This window comes from Blennius ocellaris (genome assembly GCF_963422515.1).
Source record: "Blennius ocellaris genome assembly, chromosome: 17".
NCBI classification, from domain to species: Eukaryota; Metazoa; Chordata; class Actinopteri; order Blenniiformes; family Blenniidae; genus Blennius; species Blennius ocellaris.
The window spans coordinates 17,833,326-17,861,198 of record NC_137666.1 but is presented as its reverse complement, the minus strand read 5'-3'; the positions used below and the strand labels follow the sequence as shown (position 1 = coordinate 17,861,198).

Below are 27,873 nucleotides of genomic sequence, written 5' to 3'. Positions count from 1 at the left end.
TCAGTTTGTTGTTGAGTTTTGTGATTTGCTGTTGTTTTTTCGATATGTTTTTCTTAACTTGCAGTTTTGTTTTCCAATTTGTTAATGTGTTTTTTGATTTGCAGTTGTGTTTTTTAATTTGCTGTTGTGTTTACTGATTTATTGTTGTGTTTAGCGATTTGTTGTTGTGGTTTGCACTTCAGGGCCGATGTATAAATCAACATTATGCACTGCACTGTGATGAACAGTCGCAGAGACGAAAGGTTCAATTGCAAGATGAATTGTGACTCTTGTTTGGCTTGTTTGGGTAAACTTGACAGAGCATGTGCCACTGTATTTGCCTCCCATCGTCACAACATGCATCTTTGCAAATTCCCTGCTTGGGGATTGGAGGGAGAGCCAGTGTGCCGAGCACGCTCCGGCACAGCTACTGTATGTGATCGGAGCAGGGATTGGTCCGCGGCTCTGCCACTCACAGAGGAAACACACGCTGACTTCCTCTGTCCTCCTTTCTTGGCGCAGCCCAGGAGGAGGGAGGGGAATGGATCTGTTCTGTGTGAGCCGCCGGCGCTCCCTCAGCCTGCTCCTTACCACCTGTCCTTGACTCGATGAGCACAGACGAGGCTGAGAGGAGGCTCTGCAGCTCGGCTCTCCTGGCCGCGTTCACGTGAGCAGAGTCTTTCACACTGTGGCTGCTTCTCTCTACCTGTGGTGCTTCAGAGGAGTGGTGACGGGGGGAAGGATCGTCCTCGGCCGGTGGGGCTCTGATGGGCTCGGGCTGGGACTGGGGATGCTGAACGGAGGGAGGGAGGGCCTGTTTGAGCTGGGACGGCAGCTCCAGCAGCAGGGGGAGTACCAGGCCGCCCTCCACTGCTTCCTCAGCTGCCTGCTGGGACTGACCCATGTGCAGAGCTTCACCTCTCTGCCCAACTGCTTACACCAGGTGAGCCACATGGGGATTGGGCTCACACACACACAAACAAACAAACACACACACTCATCAACGCACATTGTCACACATACTTTGTTGCTCCATTTCTTTTTATTTCACACACAAATTCAGCACATACATCCATAAAATCTGCAGTCTGATGTATTTGCACACCAATGCAGACACATTGACTTCACACGCTCTTTTGGAGTGTCATAAATCAACCCACAGGACATGTTCAACCTTGATAGCTTCAACACCAATGTCAAATCTAACAGCCCAGTCCATCATGTGGAGCTGTGTTGACTCTGTGGGAGCGACGGTGCGCACGCTGCTGAGTGAGGTTCCGGATGCCGCACTAATATACAGTAACAGTGTTACTCACAGAGTAGTATCCAGCGTATGACGGCTCTATTGTGTGCAAGCTGCGCCTGGCGATTTCCGAGGGCTTTATGTTTTGGCAGTGTGGTCGCCGGGATTACATAGCCCCATCGACAAAGCCAGATAATTTTGAAGGTCTGTTGTAGTACCTAAAGGAATGTCCCTGATGTCAACACACTGCTGTTACTCCAGAAGTTTGGAGCGTACGGCATGACGCTGACCAGACCGATGAGCTGGGAGGAGAGCAGCATTGCTTGTTTTGACAGCTCGTGACATCATGCCTAAACACACCGGGGGATGATGCTGGTAATGTATTATTTAATGCCTAACCATGTCCCTTGGTTTGTTTTCTCTCTGCTCCACAGATTGCAGAACTCTTCATCACTGAAAAGAATTGTATCCTTCACCTACAAAATCAGGATAAATAAAAGGCCACCTTAGATCTCACTTGAGACAGTGTTCCCTTTTTCGTGGAAGCTTTTTCTTTTCACTAACTCTGAAGCTAGCGTTTAGCTGTGTGAGCGGAATTGTGTGAGGGATTGCGAGAGGAGGCAGGCTTAGCGAATTCCAGCACAAAGGAGGATGGGGCTCGTTTATAGAAAGCAGTGTAAACTGAAGGGGATGAGAAGATGTCTTTTGGCCGAGTTCATAATAACACGTTTGTCCCCCGAGTGCCACATGTTCCGTGTGCAGCCCAGGCTGTGTGTCTGTCTCTTAAGAGGATTTGTAGGCTCTTATCTCTGCACAACAGAGCGGAAGAGCACTAATTAACCTGTATCTGCAGCGACTCACCAGTGCATCGCCACTTCACTGCTCCAATAAACTACGGCTCTATAGGACATAGAGATAATGGAGAGGTGTTGCGTTTCGAGATATATTACCTCCACGGCTCCTCTGCCCCGCCACTGAGACACTCCAACACTTAACTTGCCAGCTCAGGTTATCCACCTCAGCAAAGATCTGCCTCTCACTGTCCTTTTTCCAAAATAGGTCGATTTGCTGAGCTTCACTTCATCAATAGCCACGGCCGTCTGCTGTCCTCAGCATGAAAACTTATCTACTTAAGAGGGCTCCCGACCATAACGGGGCCAAATCGTTTGACATGGCCGACCCTGTTACATAAGCTCATTAATAGTAACGCGGTCGCGTCATGTCAAATTGTGGTTTTTGAGCTGCTGTAGAGTTACATTGGCTTACTTTTACTGTTCAAGTTAAAAGATATTCCACTATTTTCCATAATAGTCTTCAGTGATCCCAGATCCTTCTCTGCCTAGTTTCTGCCAATTATAAAGTGTGTAAAAAAAGCAAAAAACAGCATGAGCTTTCATTTTGTCTGGCTGGGCTTTTTCCAGGTTGCTGTCCTCATCCAGCAGATTCTGCACTTCTTTATGAACTCCTTTCTACCAAATTATTGCAGGCCTCTTTAAAAAAAAAAACACTGTATGGTTAAAAAAATATCAGACAAAATGCAACACTGAGACCAGAGCTGAGATATCGGTGCTGCTGCCATGAAAGCTAAAGCGACGGTCACAACCCACCCTGTGTGTTTTTAGTCCATACATTTTTTGGGGGAGGCCACAGGAGCCACGTTTTTCTGAAAACGTGGGGAGGGAGAGGCAAGAGCAGGGAGGGAGCACGTCAATGCACGTCACTTGCACAGTTGTGCAAGGTGTAAGTACGTGGCCCCTGAACTGAAATGAGTTTGACGCCCCTGCTCTAGCAAATATCGTGCAAATGCGTTCAACTGTACACTTGACAGGAAAAACTCAATTTCACATAAAGTCAGTGCAACTTACTGAGAACTGATTCAAGGTGATTCAAGGTGAAAATTGTCACCAATCCACACTTTTATCACATTTTTTGTATTTTGGGTTAGTGCCAAGTTCAAACAGATTGGTGAAATACAGAATAAAGAGACTCAGTTCAGTTCAATTTTAATTCTAAAGCACCAAATACAATACAGTTGTGGGAGGTTCAGACCACAAACTTCCAGTTCCACTGTCAGAAATCCTCCACATGTATTTTTCTCTACCGTGTTTTACACTGTCACATTCACCCAGTCACACACAAACAGTGACTTCTCCACTGAGATCAATTCTGGGTTCCTGCACAAAGACATGTTGACTTATTTTTAGGCAACCTTGAGTTTGGAAGATGGAAAGCCACAACCCTCCTCTAAAGAGGCTTAAGCAGGTCGGCATTAGATCAGAGCAACTTAAACGCTGAGAGAAACGCTCCATTTCCTCTTCCAAGACTCTTAAACTATGCAAACAATATTTCCCATTTGCATCATGGAGCTGAAGCGGCGGTGTTGCGGTGCATTAGCAGCTCTCCTCCAGGGACCGAGGCGAGAGGTCAGCCATGCTGGGAGCAGGATGTGGGAACTCGAGAGTTTCACACACACTTTGAGAAGAATTGGCAGGATCCCTGCACTGGTCGGCTCGTAGTCTAACCTAGTGTGCCTTGAACCGGCAGAGCGACATTTGCCCATTCAAAGCAAAGTATACAAAGTAGTCCACGCGGATATGTTGTATTAAGTGAAGTTGATAGTGATATTGGCAGCGCAATGGCCACTTAAGGGCTGATGTATCGTTATCAGAGCTGGCAGTATCTGAGTGACCTTTACTCATAGCCAAAAGCTCTTCTGGCTTCTGAGTGCTCGCTGATATGCGTTTCTTGGAAAGAATAACAACCCACACATGCAGACTTTAATGTGGAGTATAAAGGAAGTTCTGCATTGTCTTCACGTTTCCCTGTAATGTGAAGAAAGAAAGAAAAAAAAACCTGATTACAGTGACGTAGTGGTATCGCATGGTTTATATTTGGATGCTTCTGCAGTGGAGCCCAGTTTCCTTCCAGCCAGAGATTTTTGTTTACACCTTCTGGAGGTCATCTCAGTGCGTTCTGCAGTCATGAGGCACGTGAGAGCAGATGGATCGTTCAGGGAGTCAGTGCGAGATGTTGTCGACTTTTTCATTGAAGTCCCGATTACCAGCTGTGTGTGTGCGCGTGCGTGCGTGCGTGCGTGTGTGTGTGTGTGTGTGTGTGGGTGTGTGTGTGTGTGTGCGTGCGCAGCCGTTCCCAGGAGGGGGTTGCATGGGGTTCTTGTGGCATTGTTGTGGTCCAGGCTGACTAAAAATAGCAGGTAGAAGTAGTTCTGTGACCTTTAGTGATCGCTGCTTCACAGATGGCTCATACTGTTATTCCCAGCGGTCGGGCCGGTGGCTCCCAGGAGCCGAGGCAGGAACAATACATCCAGGCCCACTGAACAAGACTGCTTCAAAAGAATATAATAAAAATGTAGAGGCAATCTCGTTTATTCTGTTGCTACTTTCAGAATTGTACATTCTGTAAGCACATTCTAAAGTTACAGTCTTAAAGACAAGGACAGTCAGTTTTGATAACATCATCTTAACTTTCTGAAAAACCTCAAGCTCACGCTCCATATCGATTGCACCGTGGCCATAGTAAATAGTTCTTCGAGTAGATGGACAATAACAACAATGGTTGCCTCCAGAGTGTCATCCCTCCAAGCCTATATTCTCCTGGGACTTTAGTTGATCGTTATTTTTCCCAGTGAATGTCTGTATTCTCCCATTATTTATGTTTATAGCGGATTGTTCTCTGCTGCGTATGTGTGTGGTGTCATTGCAAATTGCAATTTCGCTTGAAACAATAAGTGACAAAACCCTCAAATGACACTTGTAAACAGGGTGAAAAAGTAGCATTTCTAAAGAACTATTTGTATTTTTATATTGTGGCTGTTCAGAACAACTTCATCGTCTTGCATCATCCATCTTTGGCCACCAGTAATACTCTCAGGCGTTGCTTTATACCCACAACACCTTGGTATGATTCATGTGCCAGGGCCACAAGAGTAGCATGCAGTGAGACAGACACAATCAGGCTTGTACCACGAAGCACCAAAGAATCTTTCACGGACAGTTCATTATGTACAATGAAGCAGAGGTGGGACCAAGTCCTTGTTTTGCAAGTCAAAGTCGAGTCCCAAGTCTTTGTGTTCGAGTCAATGTTCGTGAATCAATGTTGTAGATGTGCCTGATATTCCATATTAATACAATGAAACAAATAGTACGAACTATTTTGTAATCCTGGATAGTAAATCAGTTTGTAAACTTATAGTGAATCAGGTCCTGAGTTCCCAGTTTACTCAAAAACATTTTCACAAGTGAAAATTCAAAAAATCCTCCATTTCAGTGGAAACGGGGGAAACGCTGCTATTGTGGTATGCACACGCCGTAGTAAATAGTTCTTCTTCACATGTGTGAGTAGATGGACAATAAGAGAAGTGTTTTCCTCCAGAGTGTCGTGACTCCCAGTGGATATTCTCCTGAGACTTGGTAGTTTAGAGTTGTGAGTCAATCCAACTTCATCGTCTGTCCATATGAATGTCCATGTACCCCCATTGTTAATGGCTATGGTGTATTTTTCTATACATGCACGTGTGTGTAGTTTGATTACAAAACAAACAACAGCACCCACTAGGGGCCCAACATGAAAATGACATTGTTTTCAGCATTTTGGTAATTTCTCTGTAAGCGTTGCAGTGCAAACATGATTCTTTTGTAAACAGGCCTTAAAATCCAGGAGTAGTTGGTTCTAACTCTCCTCTGTGGACTGCAGTGATAATCAGGCTAATACATGTTGATCAAGTTTATATTTCTGTTAATTGACGTTCCTTTTGTTAAGACTCACGTATAAAGTTGAATTCCCCAGGTCACAAAACTTTTTATCACCAACATAAATGTTCCAGATACTGTGTGTTACTTATATTAAATGTTAATTGTCAGAGCTGAGATGAAATACCCAGGATGGAATCTCAGTTAAGTAGGACATCGAAACAGGCCCAGCTGTGTTTATTTTAAGCATCCTCCATCTCATTGGTCTTTAAATGCACCTGACAAGGATCAGTGGTGTCAGTTTACAGTGGGCCCAACACTAAAGTGATCAGAAGGCTTTCACAAAGGAGGCTATTTATAGGGCGTTCTAAATAGAGGCCCTTTTCATGGAAACAAAACATAGTGGCGCTTGGAATAATCAGAAGGAGAAAACACAGAAAGAACCAGACATTGGAGCAGGAATATGATTTGAGAGAGATATGACGTGTAATCTGATCAATCTGCCGTGAAGCAAAGTATCTGAAGCACACGCATACTAGAAAAACAGTGACACACACACACTATAACGATTTCACAATCCATACGAGAGAGAGTTGCTCCACTTTCTGTTTGCGTACTCAGATGGCATGCAAGTAAAACGTGAGCAACACAGCAACTGACTAATCCCCCTGACAACTGAGCCTGATCCTTCACCGATATATAAACAGATGGGAAGGCCCTCCAGTTCATCCAGGCTGAGAAGATGTTCTACGAGGTGGCGTTGATCGAGCTCACGGCTCTTCAGGGGAGCACAGGCAAGTTCTGCTCACATCACATTGCCTGTCTGTACCTCCGGGGGACAAAAGGGCGAATGAACATCTGGTACTCCGACTGTGAGTCTGCTTGTGGTTTTGTCTTCTTTATAAGGGAGTGTGGTGTCTTTAAGTCCAGTGATTTTTAGTGTTGAATGTCTGTCAAAACTCAGCATGGATGTTTTTAATAATGTTAAAGTTATTAGTCGGCATGAAATGTATAATTTTCAGTAAAAGCGAGAGATTACAAAGTCTCACGTTACCTTTTTTTTTCATTGCGAAGCACAATTTACAAGTTTCCCCACAATTCAAATTAACCCTTCGTAGGGCGTCCATTGAATAGCTTTATATTGATAAAGGAATTTTGAGATTTTGAAAAAAAAAGCTTTCACCATCTTGCTGTCCCATCCTAAATATGTCATTTTATATATTTTGTGTTGGAAGCATGTTTTGAACAGAAGTAAGTTTAAGTGTTCAGTTGAAACTGTGTTTGATAATGCAGTTGAATGCAGTAAAAATATTTTCCTCATCCGTTGCTACTCATAAAATTAATTTCAGCTGAGTAAAATACAGAAAATGTACCGTAGTTGTACTTATATTTGGGGTATTTTTTCCACTTTATAGTAGACTTTGGCTCAACAGATCAATTAAACATGTTCCAGTCAAGACATGTAAGTATTTAGTCCAGTGAAATACATATTCATTCAACAACGTTTCATAACAATGGAGGAAGAAAAAAAAAATACATCAGTTCAATATTAAAACAGAAAAGGCTTTAAAAGTAGATGAAAAATATTAATACAAAAAAACAGATCTGTGGAAAAATTTAACAATAACTGATCCCAATTGAAATTAAGTTATTAAAAATAAATCACATGAACCACATTCTGAATTTCTGTGCATACAGTATACCACTATGGTTACTCAAATACTCTTTTAGCTGCTTTTTCACCATCGGATGCTTTATTGGATTGTGAATTGCAGTTTGGCTCAGTATACAAAGCAATAAAGGATGTCACACTCACACTTTGGCTTTTTTTCTGCTAAAAGAAAAAAGCTTGTTGGCGACAAAACTGCCTGTCCAGGACTCGGCTCCTTTCAGTCGTTGGGCTAATATGAGCTGACTCCTCATTCTGCTGGACTCCATCTTTGTTTACTACGTACCTGCTTGGAGCCTCATGCGGCACGGCCTCCCATCCATCACCCGCCGCTCCAGACGTCTGCCGCTTCCTCTCCGTCTGCTGCTGAGGCAGCACTGCGGTGGGGCCCGCGCTCCGTGGAGGGAATCGGGGAACGGACACGGTCCAAGACAAATGGCCACCAGTTCTCATTAGGAGTGTTACCGGTGAACGGCCGGGCCCCCCGACTCAGCACTCGCTCAGATTGAACGGCGGTCTCCTCCGGGAGGGGGGGCTGCTCGAGCTGCTGCCACTGGAGCTACAAGCTCACATGCTTTCCTTCTTTCCCGTCTCTTTCCTCCCCGGGCAGATGACATAATTGTCATTTTGTGGGATTTGTCCTGCAAACACGAGTCTTTACTTTTTTGCAGTTGTGCGTATTTGCATTTGCTTTGCATCATGAGCCAAAGGCTTTCTCATCTGAAGAGTACACAGTGTGTGTGTGCGTGTGTGTGTGTGTGTGTGTGTGTGTGTGTGTGTGTGTGTGTGTGTGTGTGCACGCGCGCGTGTGTGTGTGTGTGCGCGCGTGCGCGTACAGTGCGCTTGCACAGTGCGTACTGTTTGTGGTTTTGTTACAGTCTCAGTGCTCCGGTGGGTGTGGCGAGCGTGTTGTTTGACTCCCTTATCCGCCCTCTCCTGCCCTTATCTCTGCTCTCTCGTCCTCCCGTCCTCACTCGGCTACTCTGTAGCGTTCAGGCGGAGACTCGGCAGCAGTGGCAGACAGGTGGAGAGTCAGAGACTCTGCTTCGTTTTTCTTCTCAAACACCAGACGAGACGGACAGAGGGGGGGACAGCGAATAGGGCGGAGAGCATCACTGACTGTGATCCCATATGCCCTGTGTGTGCGTGACAGGGCCCCAAGAGGAGGCCACGCTGGGCTCGGTGGGATGGACGACCCCAGAGGAGCTCTCGGAGCAGGCCTCCCAGGCACAGCACCTCGAGCGGCTGGCTCAGCTCTGCATCATGAGCAAACAGTAGGTAAAACTGTGTCCCGTGAAGCTTCCACTGTGCAGTAATTAATGGGCTGTTTCATGTTCTGCCAGTTTAAAGGCTCAGTGGGACCATCATCAGAGGATTTATGGTTAAATAAATCCACTTCGCCAGCTTGCTTTATCGCCCACACCATACCGTAGGCATGTAAATGTATGTTTCTGTTGCATTGTGACTCTCACATGACCATAAATTGATGCTGGTTGAGATGAAACAGAGTAAACAGCAAATCTGAAATTTGTTTCTTTTAGCAGCTTATTAAAGCAGCAGCAGATTCACCTGTGTATCAAGTCAAACCCTTCGTAGAATGAATGTTTTGCTGACAGTTAAATTGATGTTTTGCCATTTTGATTCCCATTTAAAGAAAATATTAACTTTTATCTCTGCCTGTGCGAACATTTCGCTCTGTTTTCAGACGTTTCCATAAACACTCTCTATGAAATATGTGTATTTGGCCGAGCCTCCTGTCCTCCTACAGGCACACACACTCACAGTCCTGCAGTGGAAATGTTCCTGCACCATATAAACCCAAACTGCAAGGCTTTTTAGCCCGAGTTGAATTTCCCCTTAGAAGCGGAGAAAAGAGACACCACACTCTATCTGAGTATCACAGGAAGAACGCCTTAACTGGATCTGCTGTCTCCTGTTGCAGGGGTACTTTGTTAGGCCACAGCATGCAACCATTCACCGTGCCTCTGTTGTCATTGTTGGGATTAGGCCATTTAACCTGATTGCCAGGGAGGGTGACGGAGGGTGGAAGGTGTGCAATGAAGGGCTGCTTCATGGATGCCTGTTGCATACAGTAGTTAAACTTAAATGAGCCAGTGCTGATTGCGCATGTCTGCACCCGGAGGCTTGGGTTCCTGGCTAAATAAGTACGAGCAGGAATCTGATTCTGATCTTTGAGCTTTTCCTATACAGACCGCAGGAATGGAGCCTGCAAAGACTACAAAGGCTGAAGAAAAGGAAGAGAATCTGAACATTTGTCTTCGAAATAGTTCAGCCGCAGAGCCGCAGTCTCTCAGGGCAGGAAGTCAGAACGCTTCCTAAATCTTTCAGCAATGTCGTGGGAAGTCTTTTGGGCTTTTCTGTGCCGATCAAATGTCCTCTGCGAAGGACCTTCTCAAGCAGAGCAAACTGACACCTGGCCATTACTAATTGAAAGGAAGTGTGGCTTTGGACGAGCGAAGTTGACATCTGTCACACTAAACAGGACTTGCTCTACATCTATATGCACACGTGAGGGTGTGAAGGGGATGAATGTCCTTGCCGGGCTTTTCACGGAAGATATGACAGAAACAGCTGGCGGGTCTCGAACGAAACACATTCGCCCTGCTTAGCGCTAAATACGAGAGCGGCCGGGTGGCACGAGACAGTAAGCCAAGCTGGAAGCACCGTGCCCTCTGGAACTGGCCCCGGAGGATTCACAAGGGGCCGGCGGGGCTGGCAGAAATAGAAGGTTTCCACTTCCACCAAGAGGCGCCCGACGTCCGGCTGTCCAATCGCAGCAAATGTTTAGACTTGTGCCGCTGCAATTGTCCAAACAATGAAATACTTTCACCTCATATTGAGGATTAAGCTTTGTTATCGTCTTTGTAACTCCAGTGGATTTGCTGGGAGGGATGGGGAGGATGGACACCTTCTGGATGGCTCGTCTTTACAAAATAAATGCGATCAAGTTGACGTTACAATGTTTTCAAGTGAAAACACAAAAAATGCTGTTGTGTTTCGGGTGTCCGTTTACATGACAAAGGTGCTTGAAGCCGCTGGAAATATTCTAAAACGGCCCCCAAAGCAGATCGTTTTGCACATGCCCCGCCTCCGTCGCCATGGGAATGGTAGAAAATGCAACTTTCTTTAAAATGTAGATGCATAAAATGCTGCTTTTGCTCATTAACAACATGGCAGTTGTAAATAATTCTTCTGCACATGTGCGAATAGATGAACAATAAAGACAATCTTTGCCTCCAGAGTGTCATTTGTATATGAACGTCCATGTACTCCCATTGTTAATGTTTATACCGTATTATTACAAAAGCTAACGACTCATGGTCCAATATGAAAACAACCTTATTTTCAGTGTTTATGCCATTTCCGTGTTTGCAGGCATTTTTAAAAACAGTTAAATGCAAAACTTTTCTGAAACAGAGGTTTATTTTCTGCGGTTTATTATATCCTAGCAAGTCATTGTTTTTTACGACAGTATCTTTACTGCAGTCGTCGAGATTCTCAACTGGTTGGTCGAGACCCAAAAGTGGGTCGTGGTCCATTTCCCGGGTAAAACTTTTTTGTGTGAAAGTTAAGATGTAAATCAATGTATTGCATCTGATCACACTGCTTAACAGTAGCAGGTTGCAGTTTACATAATACTCTCCTGTAATGAGAGTTGGTGACCATTTCACATTAAAAAAAAAAGGCCCCAAAGTTTGTTTATATGTGCTAATTGAGTAAACGCTATTCAGAATATCAGATATGGATTGTAGGATGAAAATGTTTTGTGCAGCGAAGTGCAGAGTTTTAATTAAAATGCTACTAACGTAATATTTTCTTTTATATGGTCATTTTGTCAATTATTGACAACCTTTTTTTTTCTATTTGTTTCCTGCATCAGAATCAGAATTTATCCTATGAATTTGTACATTTGAAACATGGTTCTTAATTTTTGGTTGCCAGACCAGCTGAGAAACACAAATCTAGCAGTTATGAAAGCAGATTTAAATCCTGCAGCTGACGTGTCACAACTGTGGCTCCTTGAGCAATGCTCTTAAATTTCCACTGCTCTGGTTGAGTCAGGAAGGACATGAAAACTTCTGCCTGATCAAATATGCACATCACAAGATCTCGAGACTCTGAGAAGCAACACCACGGTATCACGGGTTATTTATAAATCCTTTGTGGGAAACCTTTCTCGCTTTGGTTTCTACAAATTGAACAATGGAAAGTCTGTTGATCATGATGTAGGCAATGATTGCACCCATATTTGTGTTCCTTCCTTCTTGTTCATTCACATTTCAAATGTACTGTCTATTTTAGCATAGCAGCTTCATCCTTATCTCTCTCTCTCTCTTCCTCCCCAGACCTCATCTTGCCCTAGAATACAGTGGTAAGGTATGTATGTTCCCATCTCTGCTGGGATTCCCTATGCAGACTTTAGAAGCATGTACAACGTTACGACTCACGATATGACAAGGCTGCAAATTAAATCACATGACTGACATTTTTCAGGCAACAAAGATTCACCAGAGGGCCTTCGGTAACGACCATCCAATCACAGCCAGAAGCCTGGAGCTCATGGCAACAGTCTACGCGGAGATTGGCAAGACTGAATACTCAGGTAAACAATCACCTGGAAAACCCCACTCAGTCGCTCTGATGCAACGACGTGAAATGGAGGCTGAGTGCGTGCGGCTCATTAGCGGGAGGAAAACAAAGGCCAGTGTCGGCTGCCTCTCTGCAGTCTGTCATCCACTGCTGTTCACATGAAGCGTGAGGGCGGAGGGCGGAGGCCTCGTGATGCTGATCTCAGGAGAAGTTACCCCGCCTCTGCACCGCAAGGGTGTGCTTCAAAGCACTTCAGTTCGCCTGCACAGCCATGTCAGCCCATGAAAATGTTAAATTAGTAAACACTGGCAGTCGTGTTGGACACAGCGACGGCGTCACGCGGAGCAATAAAAGGAGGAAAGTCTCTCTGTGACAGTTTGAGGCCGGCGTTTTGTTGCACACTGCGTGTGCTTCGCTTGCACTTAGTTGCTCTCTGCCCAATTGTGAACTCTGCATTTTTATTTTATTTTATTTGTTTGGTTTATTTTGCTGGAGCTGCTCTAACGTGAAAATCAGCTTTGCTGTTGAGTCAGCTTCCAGAGGCAATGATGCTGAACACAAGCTGTACCACTGATACAGAAGCACAGACCACAGAAAGAAATAACTTTACAACTAATATAAAGTTCCCTGCTCGGCTCAGATGGCCTCAAACACACCAGGACATAAGAGAAATGATAATTCACATGAAAATACATATATGCAATTCAACAGATTACTTCTATTGTTATTGTGTCCTTATATTTTGCTTGTGGTGTACATTAATCCATCTTTACTGACTGGAAACTGAAAAAGTAGCTCCTCAGAACCCTGTAAGATGCCTTAGATAGAAGATAGGAGATACCTTTATCTTCATGTTGATATTTGAGTGAAACTTGTTTAAGCTGAATGATTTTTTAAAAACAAAATAGTACAGAAATATAAAGAAATACAGAAAAAGATAAAACTAGAGAAAGTAACAATGCACTGATGTGAAATAATGGCAATAAACAGATCCAGAAAAATCAGGAAGATCAGAAAAATTCATTAATTTTGTAAATTTATCTTCTCCTAATAAATCAGTCTCTGTTTCCTCACTACTTGCTGCCCAGGCCTGATCTGAAATGTGTTTCTGGAAACACTGAAAAATGGACCGGTGCCATTGTTTGGGTTGAACAGTCTGTGCATACTTCTTATGCAATCCTTAATTTTTCAGTGTACACAGAGGAATCAAGTCTGCCAAAGATGTTTCAACAAAGGCAATTCTTCAGTGTTTAAAGCTGCTATGCCGCCAAATATCTTCCACTTTGAAAAGGCTCTGCCACCTTTCCTCTGCTGATTGATCACTGCGTGTCGAGAAGTTCACCTGTAGTTGTATGGCAATAAATTAAAGTGAAAGTATGTGGTCATATTTAGTTAAGTGAGTTCAAGAATAATAGCTGTAGATCAAATAAACTGAGGCTTTGTTGATGAATGTGTTTTGATTGGTCGTGATATTAAATGTGCAGTGAAGAAAACAGTTGTGCATCGCTGTTCTGAAAAGAAAATTGAAGAAAGCAGTTTTCAGCATTTATGTCTATAAGCAATAGAGAAATCCAGTTGCATCTATTTTGATTTTATACAAGGCTCCAGGGTATTCTTGTTTTTGTTGGGTTTTTGAGGTTGGTTTGTTTTGCTCTGGTTTTGGTTGAGAATGTCTCTATATTGGTAACTATTTATGTTTCTCGATCTTTTAAGTGGAACTTAATGATGTATAACTTTTCTGGAGTAAGCACTGTCGAGAAGTTAACTAATACCACCTTTTAGTGCGTCACTGTTCTTTACCTTTTGAGTTTCCATCTCAGTTTTGGTTGTTTGTTTTCTAGTTAGTGTTTACTAAGCACTCCCGTCTCTGTATTTACTATTCAATGTGACATTTTTCGTATGATAACACTAGACATGTTATTCATAAATGGTCAGCTTGATAACGTCATTGCCTGTAGGCAACACATCACTTCAATTAACTCTTAAATTCTAAATAGTTTTTACTCTAATTCTCTATATATTTGTATTCATAAGACACACTCACACTGTATTTTCCCTCTACAGCCTCATGAGCTGTAAATACCAAAGTCTGAACCCTTCATTTGTTAGTCATGTGGCAGAGCCGGCCCTCAGGCTCTGTTGACAGGGGAAACATTCAGTAGGCAAAAGGGCAACTTCTGACACAGCAAACAATGTGTGCAGGCTGCGGTGTGTGTTTACCTCCGAGGAGCAGTCCTCGTCTATAGCGCTGCGTTGGGATCAGCTGGAAGTTACATTTCATGAGTATCAATAGAATGATTTAGAATCCATATTGAGGGCAAAGACTCTGGGGGGAAAAAAGAAGATGGGTCACTTCATCCTGCTGCTCTGGAGGGGCAGACCTTCAGGAGCATTGTGGGACAGCCCTGTGTAATCAGATTACACCTAAATTATCTTTGGTTCTAAGTGATATTGATCATTGTGTTAAGATGCAAACTCTCACTGTATTACAGAAAGAAAATAAAACCTGGAAGTAGTGTGAAGAAATCAATGTTTCACTTTGATTTCACCTTGAGGATGTTTCTGCTTGGTTTTCATATTGAGGAATATTAAATAAAACTCACACTGTGGTAAATGGCGGTAAAGTTTTGCAGCACTCAAGACGTTTGCAACCAAGGTCCTGTTCCAGAACGCGCCTATTCCAGATATATGTCGAAGATAAGCAAACTAGATGGGTGGGTGGGCTCACCTGGCCTTTACCCTGCATGGATTGAAACAAAGAGAAACGGCTCTGGACGCGTCCTCATGTTCTCGTCTCTCTCGTCAGACTCTCTGGGTCAGTGTGTGTCTGCACTGTCCAAACGCTTCGCTGCTGCAGAGTCCCTCAGAGACACCGTCAACTGTCGTCCTCATTCCCACCGGGAGAAGCACTCGGAGGTACGCCACAGGAAGGACGGCCACCACCAACAGGAGGACACGCTGAGGCCGAAGGTAGAGCCACAGATCTGCTGTTTGCCTCCAGCTGGACAGGATGGGAGTGCTCACTCTGATTTGTGTCTGACGTAGGTGACCAACGGCAAAGTTCCCACCTCCATCCTCAAGAGGCCAAGTCCCAACTACGGGTCCGACACAGAGCCCATAAACAGACGGAAAGGCGAGCGGAGGGTTCGATTCAGGGAGCCAGAGACCACAGTACATGGTAAGAAGACGTGCCAGTAGCCACGTTAGATGGATAAAGATGTTGTATATGTAATCAATCATAAAATCAATTCATTAAAATCAAAGTTTTAATCACATAACATGCCCACATTTTACAATTTATGAGCAGCTTATGAGTGACAAGAAATTATTAAAACAGCTCTGAAAAACACTGAAAATGAATTGTGGTTTAGCTGGGCGTTAAATCAATGTGAAAGACATCGTGATGGATCAAATGGCGGTTTGGTTTGACCCTCTGGTTTATCCGGGGGGCTATTTGTTCTGACGGATGTGTTGATAAAATGCCCTCCTCTCTTCCGCAAAGACATTTTGACTGCATGTAAAGATGAAATGTGGCTGCTTTCTGCTACTTTACCAGCAAACTGGTTAAAAGACCTTAAATAGATGTATTATAAAGTCTAAATGAAGCAGATGAGCCTTTACTAAATAAGGCTGAACTGATTAATTTTGAAGTCTGGATATTGTTATTTACATGAAAATAAATTTAAAATGGAATAATTTTGCATCTCCAACACTGAAAAATTAGATTCCAGGTTTTCTTCTCAAATGAAAACAAAATGTTGCCCTCTGGTGTTTCGTTTTACAGCTCACCCTCAAATTCATATATTTGGACTTTGTAGTACCTGTACTTGTATAAACAACAAATAAAAAAACAACAACTCATGCACACTGCAGAGAAAATCTTGTAAAACTTGAAACAAAACTGTCATAGCCGCTAGCTCGCGGGAGCCACTAGCTTGCGCGGCTAGCAGTAGCCACTAGCTCGCGTGGCTAACAGGAGCGCTAGCTCGGGCGGCTAGTAGACGATCAAGTAATACCTGGACTCATCTTCGGTGATTCCACAGTCAGAAAAGTGCTTCGATCCAGGAAGCCGGTCGTTCTGCCAAAAGTCAGGATGCCTCAAAGGTGAAAACTGGCGGCTGCTGAGGCTAAGGAGACGAGGACAAATGGAGGACGAAGCGTCTTCTGCTTCCTCAAACATGTTCCAGACGGGGTCACTGATGGCAGAACGACCCTTCTGTGTCTTCTTCATCAATCACTGGATTTGAAATGACGATGATGATGAAATATCGTTAAATTCAGCCTCTTCGTGGTCAAAACTCTGATCCTCCATAATGTAAACACAACTTGGGCGTGTGCACAACTCGTGACGTCACTCTATTATTGTCAGAAGCTCCGCCCAGCAGAGGAAATAGCGCCGTTTATCGGCTATTTTCTCTCAGATTGCCGTGTTTTAACATTTTACCCTTGGGCCAGTTAGCATAAAAAATGTCCCTAGAAGCGACAGCCAGAGTGTTTTGGAGGTCGAATTTTCATTTCACTAGGACTTTAAGGTTGCTACAAACATCATACCAGTGTTGAGGATAGTTGTTACAGTTACACAGGGGTACATTTATTTCCACACCATGATTGGTTATAAAGTCCAAGAAGCTATCGACATATACTCAGTTCAATTGGGAAAGTTTGGAGCTTTGGGCCTCCAGTAAGGGTTCCAGGATGAAGAGGTTCACTGAGGATGAAGAATAAGGCGTACCGAGGTAACGGTGGTGTACAGAACCCAAAGCAGTTCAGAAGATGAGCGACTGAATATGTCTGACTTAAAACAGTGTTTTTTATTACAGATTGATAGATAGTTAGTCAGCGATGCGTCTCTTATGTCACTCTTCCATTTGACAAAGAGAAACTCAAAATGGTCAAATTATTCAAACATATTTCGGATACGACTTCTCAGTGGATTTGTTTGAGTGTAATTGTATTAATTCATCCAGCATTCACACAATTATGTATGCAAAGAGGCTGAAAAAGAGGCCAGCACTGTTTCTTGGAAAAAAAAATTTTGGGGGGGGGGGGGGGGGGGCGTGGCTTAAGTAGGCTTTGATGTGATTGGGGGCGTGGCTTGGTTGAGTGTGTGGTTAATGGGCGTGGCTGGATTTGGCTTAGATCTTATGGCTTTGATCCCAAGATGAATGAAAGGTATTATGAAGTCACATCATGGGCGTGGCTTGATTTGGCTTAGATCTTATGGCTTAGATCCCAAGATGAATGAAAGGTGTTATGAAGTCACATCTTGTGCCTTTGATGTGAAAACAGATAAATAGCAGCACAGACTCTGTCACTCACTCACACCGAGAGAGACAGCATCTACTAGAGCTTCATATCCAGTGAACACGTCGGACAGCTTCTACTGCAGCTTCACATCCAGTGAACACGTCACATCAGCTTGATTCTGTTTGTGCCCATTTAAAGCACAAATATCTCAAGTGTACAACTGAGAGAACTCAGCACCCGCTGACACAGTCGCAACTACATTTAGGTTGTTCTTTGGTTTTTTTTAAAAAACAAACAGATTTGAGACATGCCTCAACAGCGCCGCACCAGAGCAAAAGGGGGATTACCCCAGGGTATATGCCGTGCTGCTCAGCCAAGCATGCAACAAATGGTCATGGAGAATCGCCGTCTGGTGAACACATTCAAACAACGTGACCAGGAGATTGTCCACCAGAAAGCTGGCCTGGAGGAAGACAAGAGGAAAGAGGAGGAGACGCAAATGATGAAAGACCGCTCACACCAGGAGTTTCTCCGGAGCATGGCTGGACTGTCAGAAGCCTCCTCAGGTTGCCCGGCACCTCAAACAACCGAGAGGGACCGCAAACAAGAAGAGGCGGAGCTGAAGACGCGGCTCGTCGGCTTAATGCAGAACATTGCGGAACTTCAGAAGAAAAATGAGAGTCTCCTTGTGAGGTCTGATGGACCGTTTGGTGACATAATAATGGAAGACCTCCAGGAAGAAGAGGACATGACGGTGAAGTTCAGAGCTCTGGAGGAGAAGCTCCAGCAGGAGGTGAACGAGAGAAAGAGGCTGCAGGCTGAGAAGGAGACGCTCCAGTCTGAGAAGGAGACACTCCAGAATGAGAACAAGAGCCTGTTTGTTGAGAAGGAGACACTCCAGTCTGAGAAGGAGACGCTCCAGTCTGAGAAGGAGATGCTCAAGTCTGAGAAGGAGACGCTCCAGAATGAGAAGGAGACGCTCCAGTCAGAAAAGGAGACGCTCCAGTCTCTGAACAAGAGCCTGTTTGTTGAGAAGGAGATGCTCCAGTCTCTGAACAAGATCTTGTTTGTTGAGAAGGAGATGCTCCAGTCTGGGAAGGAGACGCTCCAGTCAGAAAAGGAGACGCTCCAGAGTGAGAAGGAGACGCTCCGGGCTGAGAAGGAGACGCGAAAGTCTGAGAACAAGAGCCTGTTTGCTGAGAAGGAGATGCTCCAGTCTGAGAAGGAGACGCTCCAGTCTGAGAAGGAGACCCTCCAGTCTGAGAAGGAGACCCTCCAGTCTGAGAAGGAGACCCTCCAGGCTGAGAAGGAGACGCTCCAGTCTGAGAAGGAGACGCTCCAGTGTGAGAAGGAGGCGCTCCAGTCTGAGAAAGAGACCCTCCAGTCTGAGAAGGAGACCCTCCAGGCTGAGAAGGAGACCCTCCAGGCTGAGAAGGAGACCCTCCAGTCTGAGAAGGAGACCCTCCAGGCTGAGAAGGAGACCCTCCAGTCTGAGAAGACCCGGCGAGACAAGGACACGAACGGCTTCGAGGAAGAAATCCGTGCCAAGAAAAGAAGCTTCTGGAGGCGGCTCTTCAAGACCAATGGCAACAGAGAGAAGAAGAAGAAGACGAGAGAGACGGAAGAAGAGACCAAGAAAACAATGCAATAGCCGCCATGTTGGAATTCAATTGACACCATTGAGTTGTTCCAGTCAGTGTGTATGTATTGTGGTTTCAATGTCTTACTTGTCACCTGCTGCCATGAGGCAAACGGGACAGAGCAATAAAAACAAACAAAAAAACAAAACCTGTTGTTTCCTCCAGTGGAGTCAATTTGTTGAGTTTCTCTCTGTTGAAAGCGCAGAGAAATTACTGTGTTGTATGGGGTGCTGCATGAATAAAGTTCAATTGAATTGAACTTTACTTAACCCATTCATGCCCAGATGTTTTTCAGAGTTGCAAGTCATATAATTTTATCAGTTGAATCCCTCTGAATCATGTTATGTATTTTTTTTTATTTTGTACATTGTTTTGAAGAAAATAGCATTTTTATGATTTGTATTATTATTATAATTATTATATTAGTAGTCACACAGCTATTACTAGGTCAAATGTTGGACTGCACTTGGAAAAAAAAAAAAAAGATTAGCTCTATTTTTCTGAATGAACAAGATTATGTCAAGAAAAGAATAAATTGTATATAATAAAATATTTGTCTCCGTCTAGCTGAGTAAGTTGGACAGTGATGCCACTTCACCCAGAAAGACTCAATTCGAAAAAGAAGTGTGAGATTAAAGTCCTAGTGAAATGTAAAACACTACTTTGCAAAAATCGATCGTTGGGCTACTACTTCTAAGGTTTCTCCGACTCTGCCCCACCACTGTTGTCGCATAACAAAGTTATTTGAATTTTGAATCTCCAGCCGACGAAGTCGGGGGAATCCTTCTTCTTTGTGGGCGTGACGTCAAGAGATGTGCAGATCTCGATCTGTTGTGTTTATATTGGCTTGTTTCCCTCTTAAATATCCAAGTTTATGCAAACTGTTGCTGAGTCAGTCCACGTCAACTCTGCATTTGCAGAAACATGAACGATTGAAATCGTTATCTAGAAATAATGAGGTCATTTCAATTGTTTATTAACATTATGTTTAATGAGGTTGTTCCTCCCCACAACTGAGCTCATTTGTAACAGCTGTTTATGACGAAATCCAAAAACAAGCAGGAATTGCATCGTAAACTATTTTCCTTTGGGGATTGTGCTCTATTTAAAAAATAATGTAATGCTAAGAGATGGCCAAACACGGGCAGGTGATTTACTCTTTGTAATTAATTATGCATGCAAATGAGGCGGGGAGTGTGTTCCAGAGAGATAGTGGAGTGTGAGGCCACAGCAGCTGCTTCGCGGCTGCTTTGTAGCTGCTGAGCATCACAGAGGTTGCCTCCTATTGACTGACTGGCCTCTTTCTGTCGGCTTCAGATATTCCTTACTGTGACTTTATAGATGGTAAGTCCGTCTGATGGAATCACTGCTTTGATATGCATGATGGAGTGTCTGCAGCACTGCACTGTTACGCAGCAAAAAACATAAAAATTAAGTTGGATCTAATTGCAGAGACGCTTTGAGAGATGTATGACTTTTTAACTGTCACGCCATTTTTAACAGTGTTTCCCACAAAAACAATCAAAGACTGGGTGACGATTTCTCAACTGAACTAGACTGTATATATAGTATATATGTAACAGGCCAAAAGGAGGCCACAGTCAGTAGAAAAATAAGAAGGAGAGAGATTCCATCCATCCATTGATCTTCTATACTGTTTTATCCTGTCCAGGGTTCTTCCCATGAAAAACACACACACTCACATCCACTTCTCGGATCACTAACCTCACATGCATGTTTCTGGACTGTAGGAGGTAGAAAACCCCTGCACGTGCAGAAAGAACATGCAAACTCCACACAGCAGGGCCCCGGCCAGTATTTGAACCACGACCTTCTTGGAAAAGATTTGTTCATTCAAATACGCAGCATTTACAAATCAAAATCAGGAAAAAGTGTTTTCTTTATCTCGCAGCCTACGACACGACGCCGTCCCGTCCTCACCTCGCCCTCTTCACCTGCCTCTTCCTGCTCATGTCATTCCTGGGCGTGGCCATGTACTGCACGGACCGCCGGCGCCCGCAGCGGGTGTGCGAGGAACTGGAGGCCGCTCTGGCTGTCTACCTGCTGCACGTCAAACAGCTTCTGTGGGGCTGCTGGATATGGCTGACCATGCAGTGACTGTGACTGACCACAGGGGGAGACACGGAGCCTCTTTTATTCATACTTTCAAAACCCCTACCTCCCCTTTCTTCTTTTACCCTGAAGACCCCCCCCCCAAAAAAAAAAACCTCAGCCCTTCAGCACGGCTCTGTACGCTGTGTGGTGTCGCGCCACTGTCGAGAACGGGAAAAAGTGTAATCCCAGAAATATGTAGCTTCCATGTCTGTATGTATATACGTACGTACTCAGTGTGGCGGGCATGCCACCACGTTTAAATTGTACTGATACTTTGCACATCTGCGTTGTTGATGCCCACATATAACGCTGACATAATCGCCACAGACTCTTCGGTTCATGTCTGTGAGTGGATGTTTCCATGGAATGCTCAAGTTTCTTTTATTTCTTTTTTTTTTATTTTGTTACCGAACATGATTTGTGTATATCAGATACTAAACACAACTGAATGTGTATATATGGATCAATATACTAAGGACTATCACAGTATTTAGCCTTGTAATTGCACATAAATGAATGTAGAGATGTTTCGTTAAAAAGGCTTTGATCGGCACGTTGCACATTTGAGAGATGTGACTGTTCATTACTGATGGGCGAGGATGTGAACACAGGGCTGCATCACTTCACAAGTACCGGGAACGAATGAGGTGGAGGCGAAGAACACGTGGTCATTTTTCTCAGCTGGTCTGCGTGGATGAGTCGCATCTAATTCCCTGTTCCGCCGAGGAGGAACTCCGTAGCACAATATTATCCATCACCGAAGAGAGTAATACTCAAACTGAATGAACGCTGTTCCTCTTTGTACCCGCTTGAATCTACCAAAAAAAACCAAAAAAAACAACAACCCTCAAAGCTATTTATCGCTCTATATTGTATATCTGCATCAGCATTCAACTTTTCTTTATTCTAATTTTTCTAAAAAAGAAAAAAACGTCTTTTGTTACCTGTAGCATTTCTATTTAAAACAGCAGTCAGGTTTTAATTGTGATGTCAAATTCAGTCTTTGAAGGAGAGTGTGGAAGATAAAAGAAGAAAAAAAAAAAAAAGAACTTTATTGCTATTTTTGAGGCCAAAAACAGAAGTAGAGCAGAAGCAGTTATTGTATAAGTCCCTTTATGAAACAAAGCAATTAAAAGTCACACACAAGAGACGTAGCCGTGGTTTTCAAAGTGTGGATTTTGCTCTCACGCTGCACGTTCTGTCTCTTTTTAGGTCAATGTTCGACTTCCTGAAGTTTCGTTTTTTTAGATTATTATCATTGTTTTTACCAAAAAAAAACAAAAAACACGCTCCACACTTTGAGAGCCAGCGGACGACAGGGGTCAAAGGGCACAGATCCACATACCTCTCACCGTGAGCAATAACACACATCACATAGTTTCCATCCAAACATAGTTCTTTATATAACAGGTTTCAGGGAACTCAGAAAATGAGACGCGTCAGGTTTTCCGGTGGACGTCGACACACGGAAAGTCGAAGCAAGAAACGACTCTGTATGTCAAAACTAAACTGTCATCAGCAATAAAACAATACCTGGTCAACTCATTGTGCACATCCAGCTTAAAGCTGCATTTCACGGCTGTCCAAACATGTACGGTCACTTTGAAAGAAGTGCCTTTATTGGAAGAGTGTTTCTTTTTTTTTTTTGTTCTTTTTCTTTCTTTGTTTCTATACTTTTTTTTTTTATGATTTCAACTTGTTCAAAAATAAAACTGTCCTTGCCTATCAAAGTCAATCCCACGATCTGCTTCCTTCTTGTAAACTCTTGAGTGCGGGGGGGGGGGGGGGGGGGGAGCGACGCATGCAGGTACGTTGTCTCTATTCACAGTAATGCAGTATATTGGTTTGTAGCCTATACAGTGTGTCGAGGAAGCCTGAGATACTATTATGGCACGAGAGAGAATCGGGCGATTTAATCTCACAGATTGCTAAAAGCATTTTTGGACCGGCCGCCAAACACACGAACGCTCGCAGCTGCGATTGATCAGTTGTGAAACACCTTTTTGTAGCTTGTTGTTAAATGTGTGAATTACACTGCGAAAGCACACGTCAGTCTACTTTGCTGCAGCATGCAGAGGATTGCCACTTCACTGGAAGGCAGTGCGCATTCTGCCTGGATAAAAAAAAAAAAAAGCCTACCTCAGGAATACATTTATTGGTGTTAAAAAAAAAAAAAAAGCATCCCTTTACATCTAAATATCACCCTATGGATTTGTCATGCATTAGATCCATGCAAGAGTTTCACCAACACAACATGGTCCATTGTTCAAATCAAACTATTAATACTGTGTCACTGAATATAGTTTAGACTCAAACATCTCGATTGAATAGTTTCAATACGATCACAGTTTGGCTGGAGTTGTGGTTGATTTGAGGGGAAATCAATTATCTCTGAAGAACAAAGGTGAATTAGTCCATTTCATTCAATCCATCGTCAATAGGAGATAAAGCCAATTGATTGCGATTGTCGACACAAACACTGGAGATTTTCATGGCAGGCGGGAGGGCCGTACGGTCAAGTGTGAACGAGTGTGCTTCGCTGCATCTCCCGGTTTCTAGATCAGGCCAGTCTTGATGTCGGAGTCCCGGCGCGAGGAGCGGCCCAGCAGCAGGTCCTTCTCGTGGATCAGGGTGTCCAGCAGGTCCTCTTGTCTGTAGTTGTGGTAGACCTTCAGGAAGGCCATCACGGCGATCCCCAGCCAGGTGAGCCAGGCAGCCCACAGGCCGAACTGGAATTCGGCAGAAACATTGAGAAGTCAAGACTCGGAAATGGTCGCGGTCACATACTTTACTGACGGCAAAAAAGTCTAACAGGTCACGCTCATTCACTGACTCGCTCCGATAGTGACGACTGGCACACCGAGAGGAGATCCAACAGACGCTAACAACTGAAGGCAGAGAATATGTGGTTCATAGCAGCGTTTCATGCAGGTTTCCTCCCACATTGGTGACACTAAGGCTCAAGTTCACACTGCAGGTCTTGATGCTCAATTCCAATTTTTTTTTCTGTGATCATTCACGGTATATTTTGTGAACGTGATCGGACACGACGATTTTATTCCCAGTAGCGCATGCGCAGAAGACGACGCAAAGGCACGCTGTTTACGGACGTAAACATGGACGACGCACCTTAAAAACACATTTTTCAACACTGGCTGCATTCATTGTTAATCAAATAACAACAATCGTATCATCTACGTGCCTTAAAACATTATTTTCCCAAACCAGCTCTGACATAAAGCAACACACCATAGTGGGCCACACCAGTAAATAATAGCATTTTACTCTATAAATAACTGGGACTCTAAATTTCTATCTTTGTTTTAGTGCAACAAAGTATTAATATAATCAAAAACAGATTTAATGAAGTATCCTTTTACAACACGTGACAAACCTGAAATAAAAAAAAACCAAACAAACTGTAATTAAAAGAACATTCTGCCTCAGTTTACAGATCATAGTAGATTTTTATATTATTTACATCTTTCAATTAATACAGAATTTGGCCACGGGTAGCTGAAATATAATAGGTAGGTTCATATTCTAGAAATGATCCTAATCCTGATCACCTGAACTGAACAGATACATTGCAGTCAATGTCATCGTTTCTCGCAGCTGGAAAATTAATGTTGGGATGGATTGTACTCTGTGGCATATTGAGGATTTAGTGTGACAGAATCGCAACATGACACACAATCAATTTAGCAGGTTTTCCTTCAGGAATATGAAATATCAGCAAATGTTTTCCAGCAAATTACCGACGGGAATATGCTAATATATTACAGTACAACCCACAATGCGAATTCCACTAAAGATATTAGTGTTGATTATTCATTCCAGTGAGAGACATTTCCTCAGCCGGCCCTCAACCACTTGTTGTTCCACAGATTTTCAACTTTGCGACAGATCATCTACAGCAGGGCTGTCAGGCATTTCAATTCAGGGGCCACATACAAGTACGGAAGCAAAACTATTTTAAATAGATTATTGTGATGTAAAGAAGCTCTAAATCACACAAAATACTTAATTCAGTACTTATTCTTATTTCATGACTGGCGAAACTCACACAAGCAATCTGTTAACTTGAGCATTAACAAATCACACATGATCTGATGATTTGGCTGTTTATTAATTTAGTCTGGTTACTTTGGAAGAAACGGGAAGAAAGGTAGAGGCGTTAATTGCACCAGTCCAAAACCCTTTGAGGTTAATTGGTGATTCTAAATTCTCTAAATCATCCCACAACTCGATAAGAAACTGGAAGATAGATGGAAGACCTGACTATCAACGCCTTCCGTCGTGGACTACCTGGAGAGGAACTGAAATAGACAGAGAAAGACAGTGTATTGCTTTGCATAAGCCTGCACATGATAACACAGACTCAACGGGACTGTTGTTACCTGGGCTATAGCGAACTGATCGTAGAAGGCAGAGTTGTTCACGCCGAGCTCCAGGTCGGTGTCCTGCAGGTCCTCGCAGCTGCACAGAAAAACAGGAGTGAACTTAGGGGGACTCGCCCCACAGCTCGGAGTGAATCTTCACTTTCCGTGCTCTTGTCTTTACCTGCTCGGCATCGTCCCTCCCTCGGTGACGGCGTCGCACCACAGGTTGAAGCCCACGCTGACGATGGTGCTGGAGAGGAAGACTGTGAACACCACCAGCGAGCTGATCAGCAGGTTGAGGAAGGCGTTAAAGATGGAGCTGCAGGGGGGGGTCAGACAGAGAGATGGGAGGATTGAACCAGTGACCTCTGAGAGACGGCCAAACCGAGCGCACAGGACGCCTACGCTCAACGTTCATTTCTGAACTTGTCTTCCCTTCAGCTTGCAGACCTGTACAGTAAAAAACCTCCATCACCATGCAGATGTGAGAAATGACTGATGTGTTTCCTCCTATCTTCATCATGGAGGATGACAGTGAATAGAGGTTCATATCACATGATGCATGCAGGCTATGGTCCAGATTGTACATCATCATCATCATCATCATCAGGGGTGTGGGAGAGACGCACAGAAAAAAGAGACATTTACATTAAAACCGCCGGTAGGCGCGTGCGTTATTATATGCCACTCACTCGTCGTGTCCTTTGCAGAGGAAGAAGAGCAGCCTCCACGCCTGCACTGCGGACAGGATGAGGGACGCGATGCCCACGAAGGTGATGAAGCTGCAGGAGGACTCGGGTCCCCACTCCTCCACGATGAAGCGCTGCTTCGACACCGTGATGTTCTCGTTCTGCCACATGCCGCGCGTGAACAGGAGGCATTTCCCACCGAAGTCCTCCGTGTTCTCGGACAGCGGCACCACGGCGATGAAGCCGAACACGAAGGCTAAGAAATACAGGATGCACTGGGCGAAAATCAAATTGTCGAGGGCCATTTTTTATTTTTATTTTTTAAAAATTCCTTCTCGCCCTGCTCCGCTCTGCTCTGCTGGCGGCGTCCTGGAGACAGTGCGCGTGCGCAGTGGAGGCCGAGCGGCGCGGAGGCGCAACATCCGACGACGCGCTGCGCTGCAAGTTAGTGAGCGATGCTGAGGCCTTCGGGGCCAGGAGACTATCTCCATCTTAAATCCTTCTGAGCCCTGGACATGTTCCTCCCCGCTGGAGCTCCCTTCTGCAACAGATTCGATATTTAACAGCCAATTAGGACGTTTTAAGTCTTCACCCAGAAGCTATCTGGCTTTGCAACGCACTTCTCTATCAATTCAATTCAATTCAATTCAATTCAGCTTTATTTCCATAGCTTCAATGCAACAGTCATTTCAAGGCACTTTTACAGAGAAAGACTAAACAATTCCGCATGAACAAGTAGCGAAAAGGAAAACTTCCCTTTAACAGGAAAAAAAACCTGCAGAACCAGTCTCAAAGGAGAACTTATACATAATCAGACTCAGACTCCTTCCCCCTGTACAATCTTTAAGCAGCAACATTCTAATTTTACTGGAGGTGTCATATTTGGACACAGTGAAGTACTGAAATTATTGTAATTTTCATTGCAATACTTACATTCACAGATTTTAGGCCTGTTTCATTTGTTTTATTCTTCTCAAAGCACATTATTTCCAGCTATAAAGAGAAATCCAACATGAACAGAACAAGCAGCAGCTGTTTTTTTTTAGTTCTTTCTGCATTGTCCTTTTATTTCTGAAACGCTCGAGGAAGAAAATAATTGTTATCCTAAAAAACTAATTTTGAACGTGTTATACAAAATGTTTTCATGTTGGAAGAGGAAGCAATTTCACCTTAAATGTGTGGATTCATTACTTTAAATTGGTGCCTTTAAATTCGTATGGATGAATGTCCTTTGTGTGTTTATATTTCTAGGTTGGTGTAGCATCTATCTATCTATCTATCTATCTATCTATCTATCTATCTATCTATCTATCTATCTATCTATCTATCTATCTATCTATCTATCTATCTATCTATCTATCTATCTATCTATCTATCTATCTATCTATCTATCTAACTATCTATCTATCTATCTATCTATCTATCTATCTAACTATCTATCTATCTATCTATCTATCTATCTATCTATCTATCTATCTAACTATCTATCTATCTATCTATCTAACTATCTATCTATCTATCTATCTATCTATCTATCTATCTATCTATCTATCTATCTATCTATCTATCCATCTATATCTAAAGAAAGA

General features: G+C 43.6%; 2 protein-coding genes across 5 annotated transcripts; one reads left to right on the top strand and one right to left on the bottom strand.

Moving 5' to 3' along the window:
* Positions 1 to 577: 577 nt before the first annotated feature.
* On the top strand, positions 578 to 22,908 carry cUnh14orf180 (chromosome Un C14orf180 homolog). 4 transcript variants are annotated; one of them, XM_080512518.1, is made up of 9 exons: positions 578 to 922; positions 1,657 to 1,687; positions 6,639 to 6,725; positions 8,754 to 8,874; positions 11,968 to 11,998; positions 12,116 to 12,224; positions 15,018 to 15,181; positions 15,257 to 15,389; positions 21,011 to 22,908. In XM_080512518.1, the coding sequence occupies exons 1-9, from the start codon at positions 770 to 772 to the stop codon at positions 21,214 to 21,216; spliced, it is 1,035 nt and encodes a 344-aa protein (XP_080368644.1). In that variant the 5' UTR covers positions 578 to 769; the 3' UTR covers positions 21,217 to 22,908. The 4 variants fall into 4 exon arrangements, with proteins under 4 accessions (XP_080368644.1, XP_080368643.1, XP_080368645.1 ...); XM_080512517.1 differs by having other exon boundaries at positions 6,639 to 6,803; XM_080512519.1 differs by having other exon boundaries at positions 806 to 922; positions 1,484 to 1,687; positions 6,639 to 6,803.
* Positions 22,909 to 23,768: 860 nt separating this feature from the next.
* tmem179ab (transmembrane protein 179a-B) lies at positions 23,769 to 26,589 on the bottom strand (the record flags this gene model as incomplete). The annotated part of the gene is made up of 4 exons (XM_080513531.1): positions 23,769 to 23,942; positions 25,614 to 25,692; positions 25,777 to 25,914; positions 26,288 to 26,589. 4 exons carry the CDS (start codon positions 26,587 to 26,589, stop codon positions 23,769 to 23,771), a joined length of 693 nt encoding a protein of 230 aa, XP_080369657.1.
* Between the last annotated feature and the right edge of the window lie 1,284 nt (positions 26,590 to 27,873).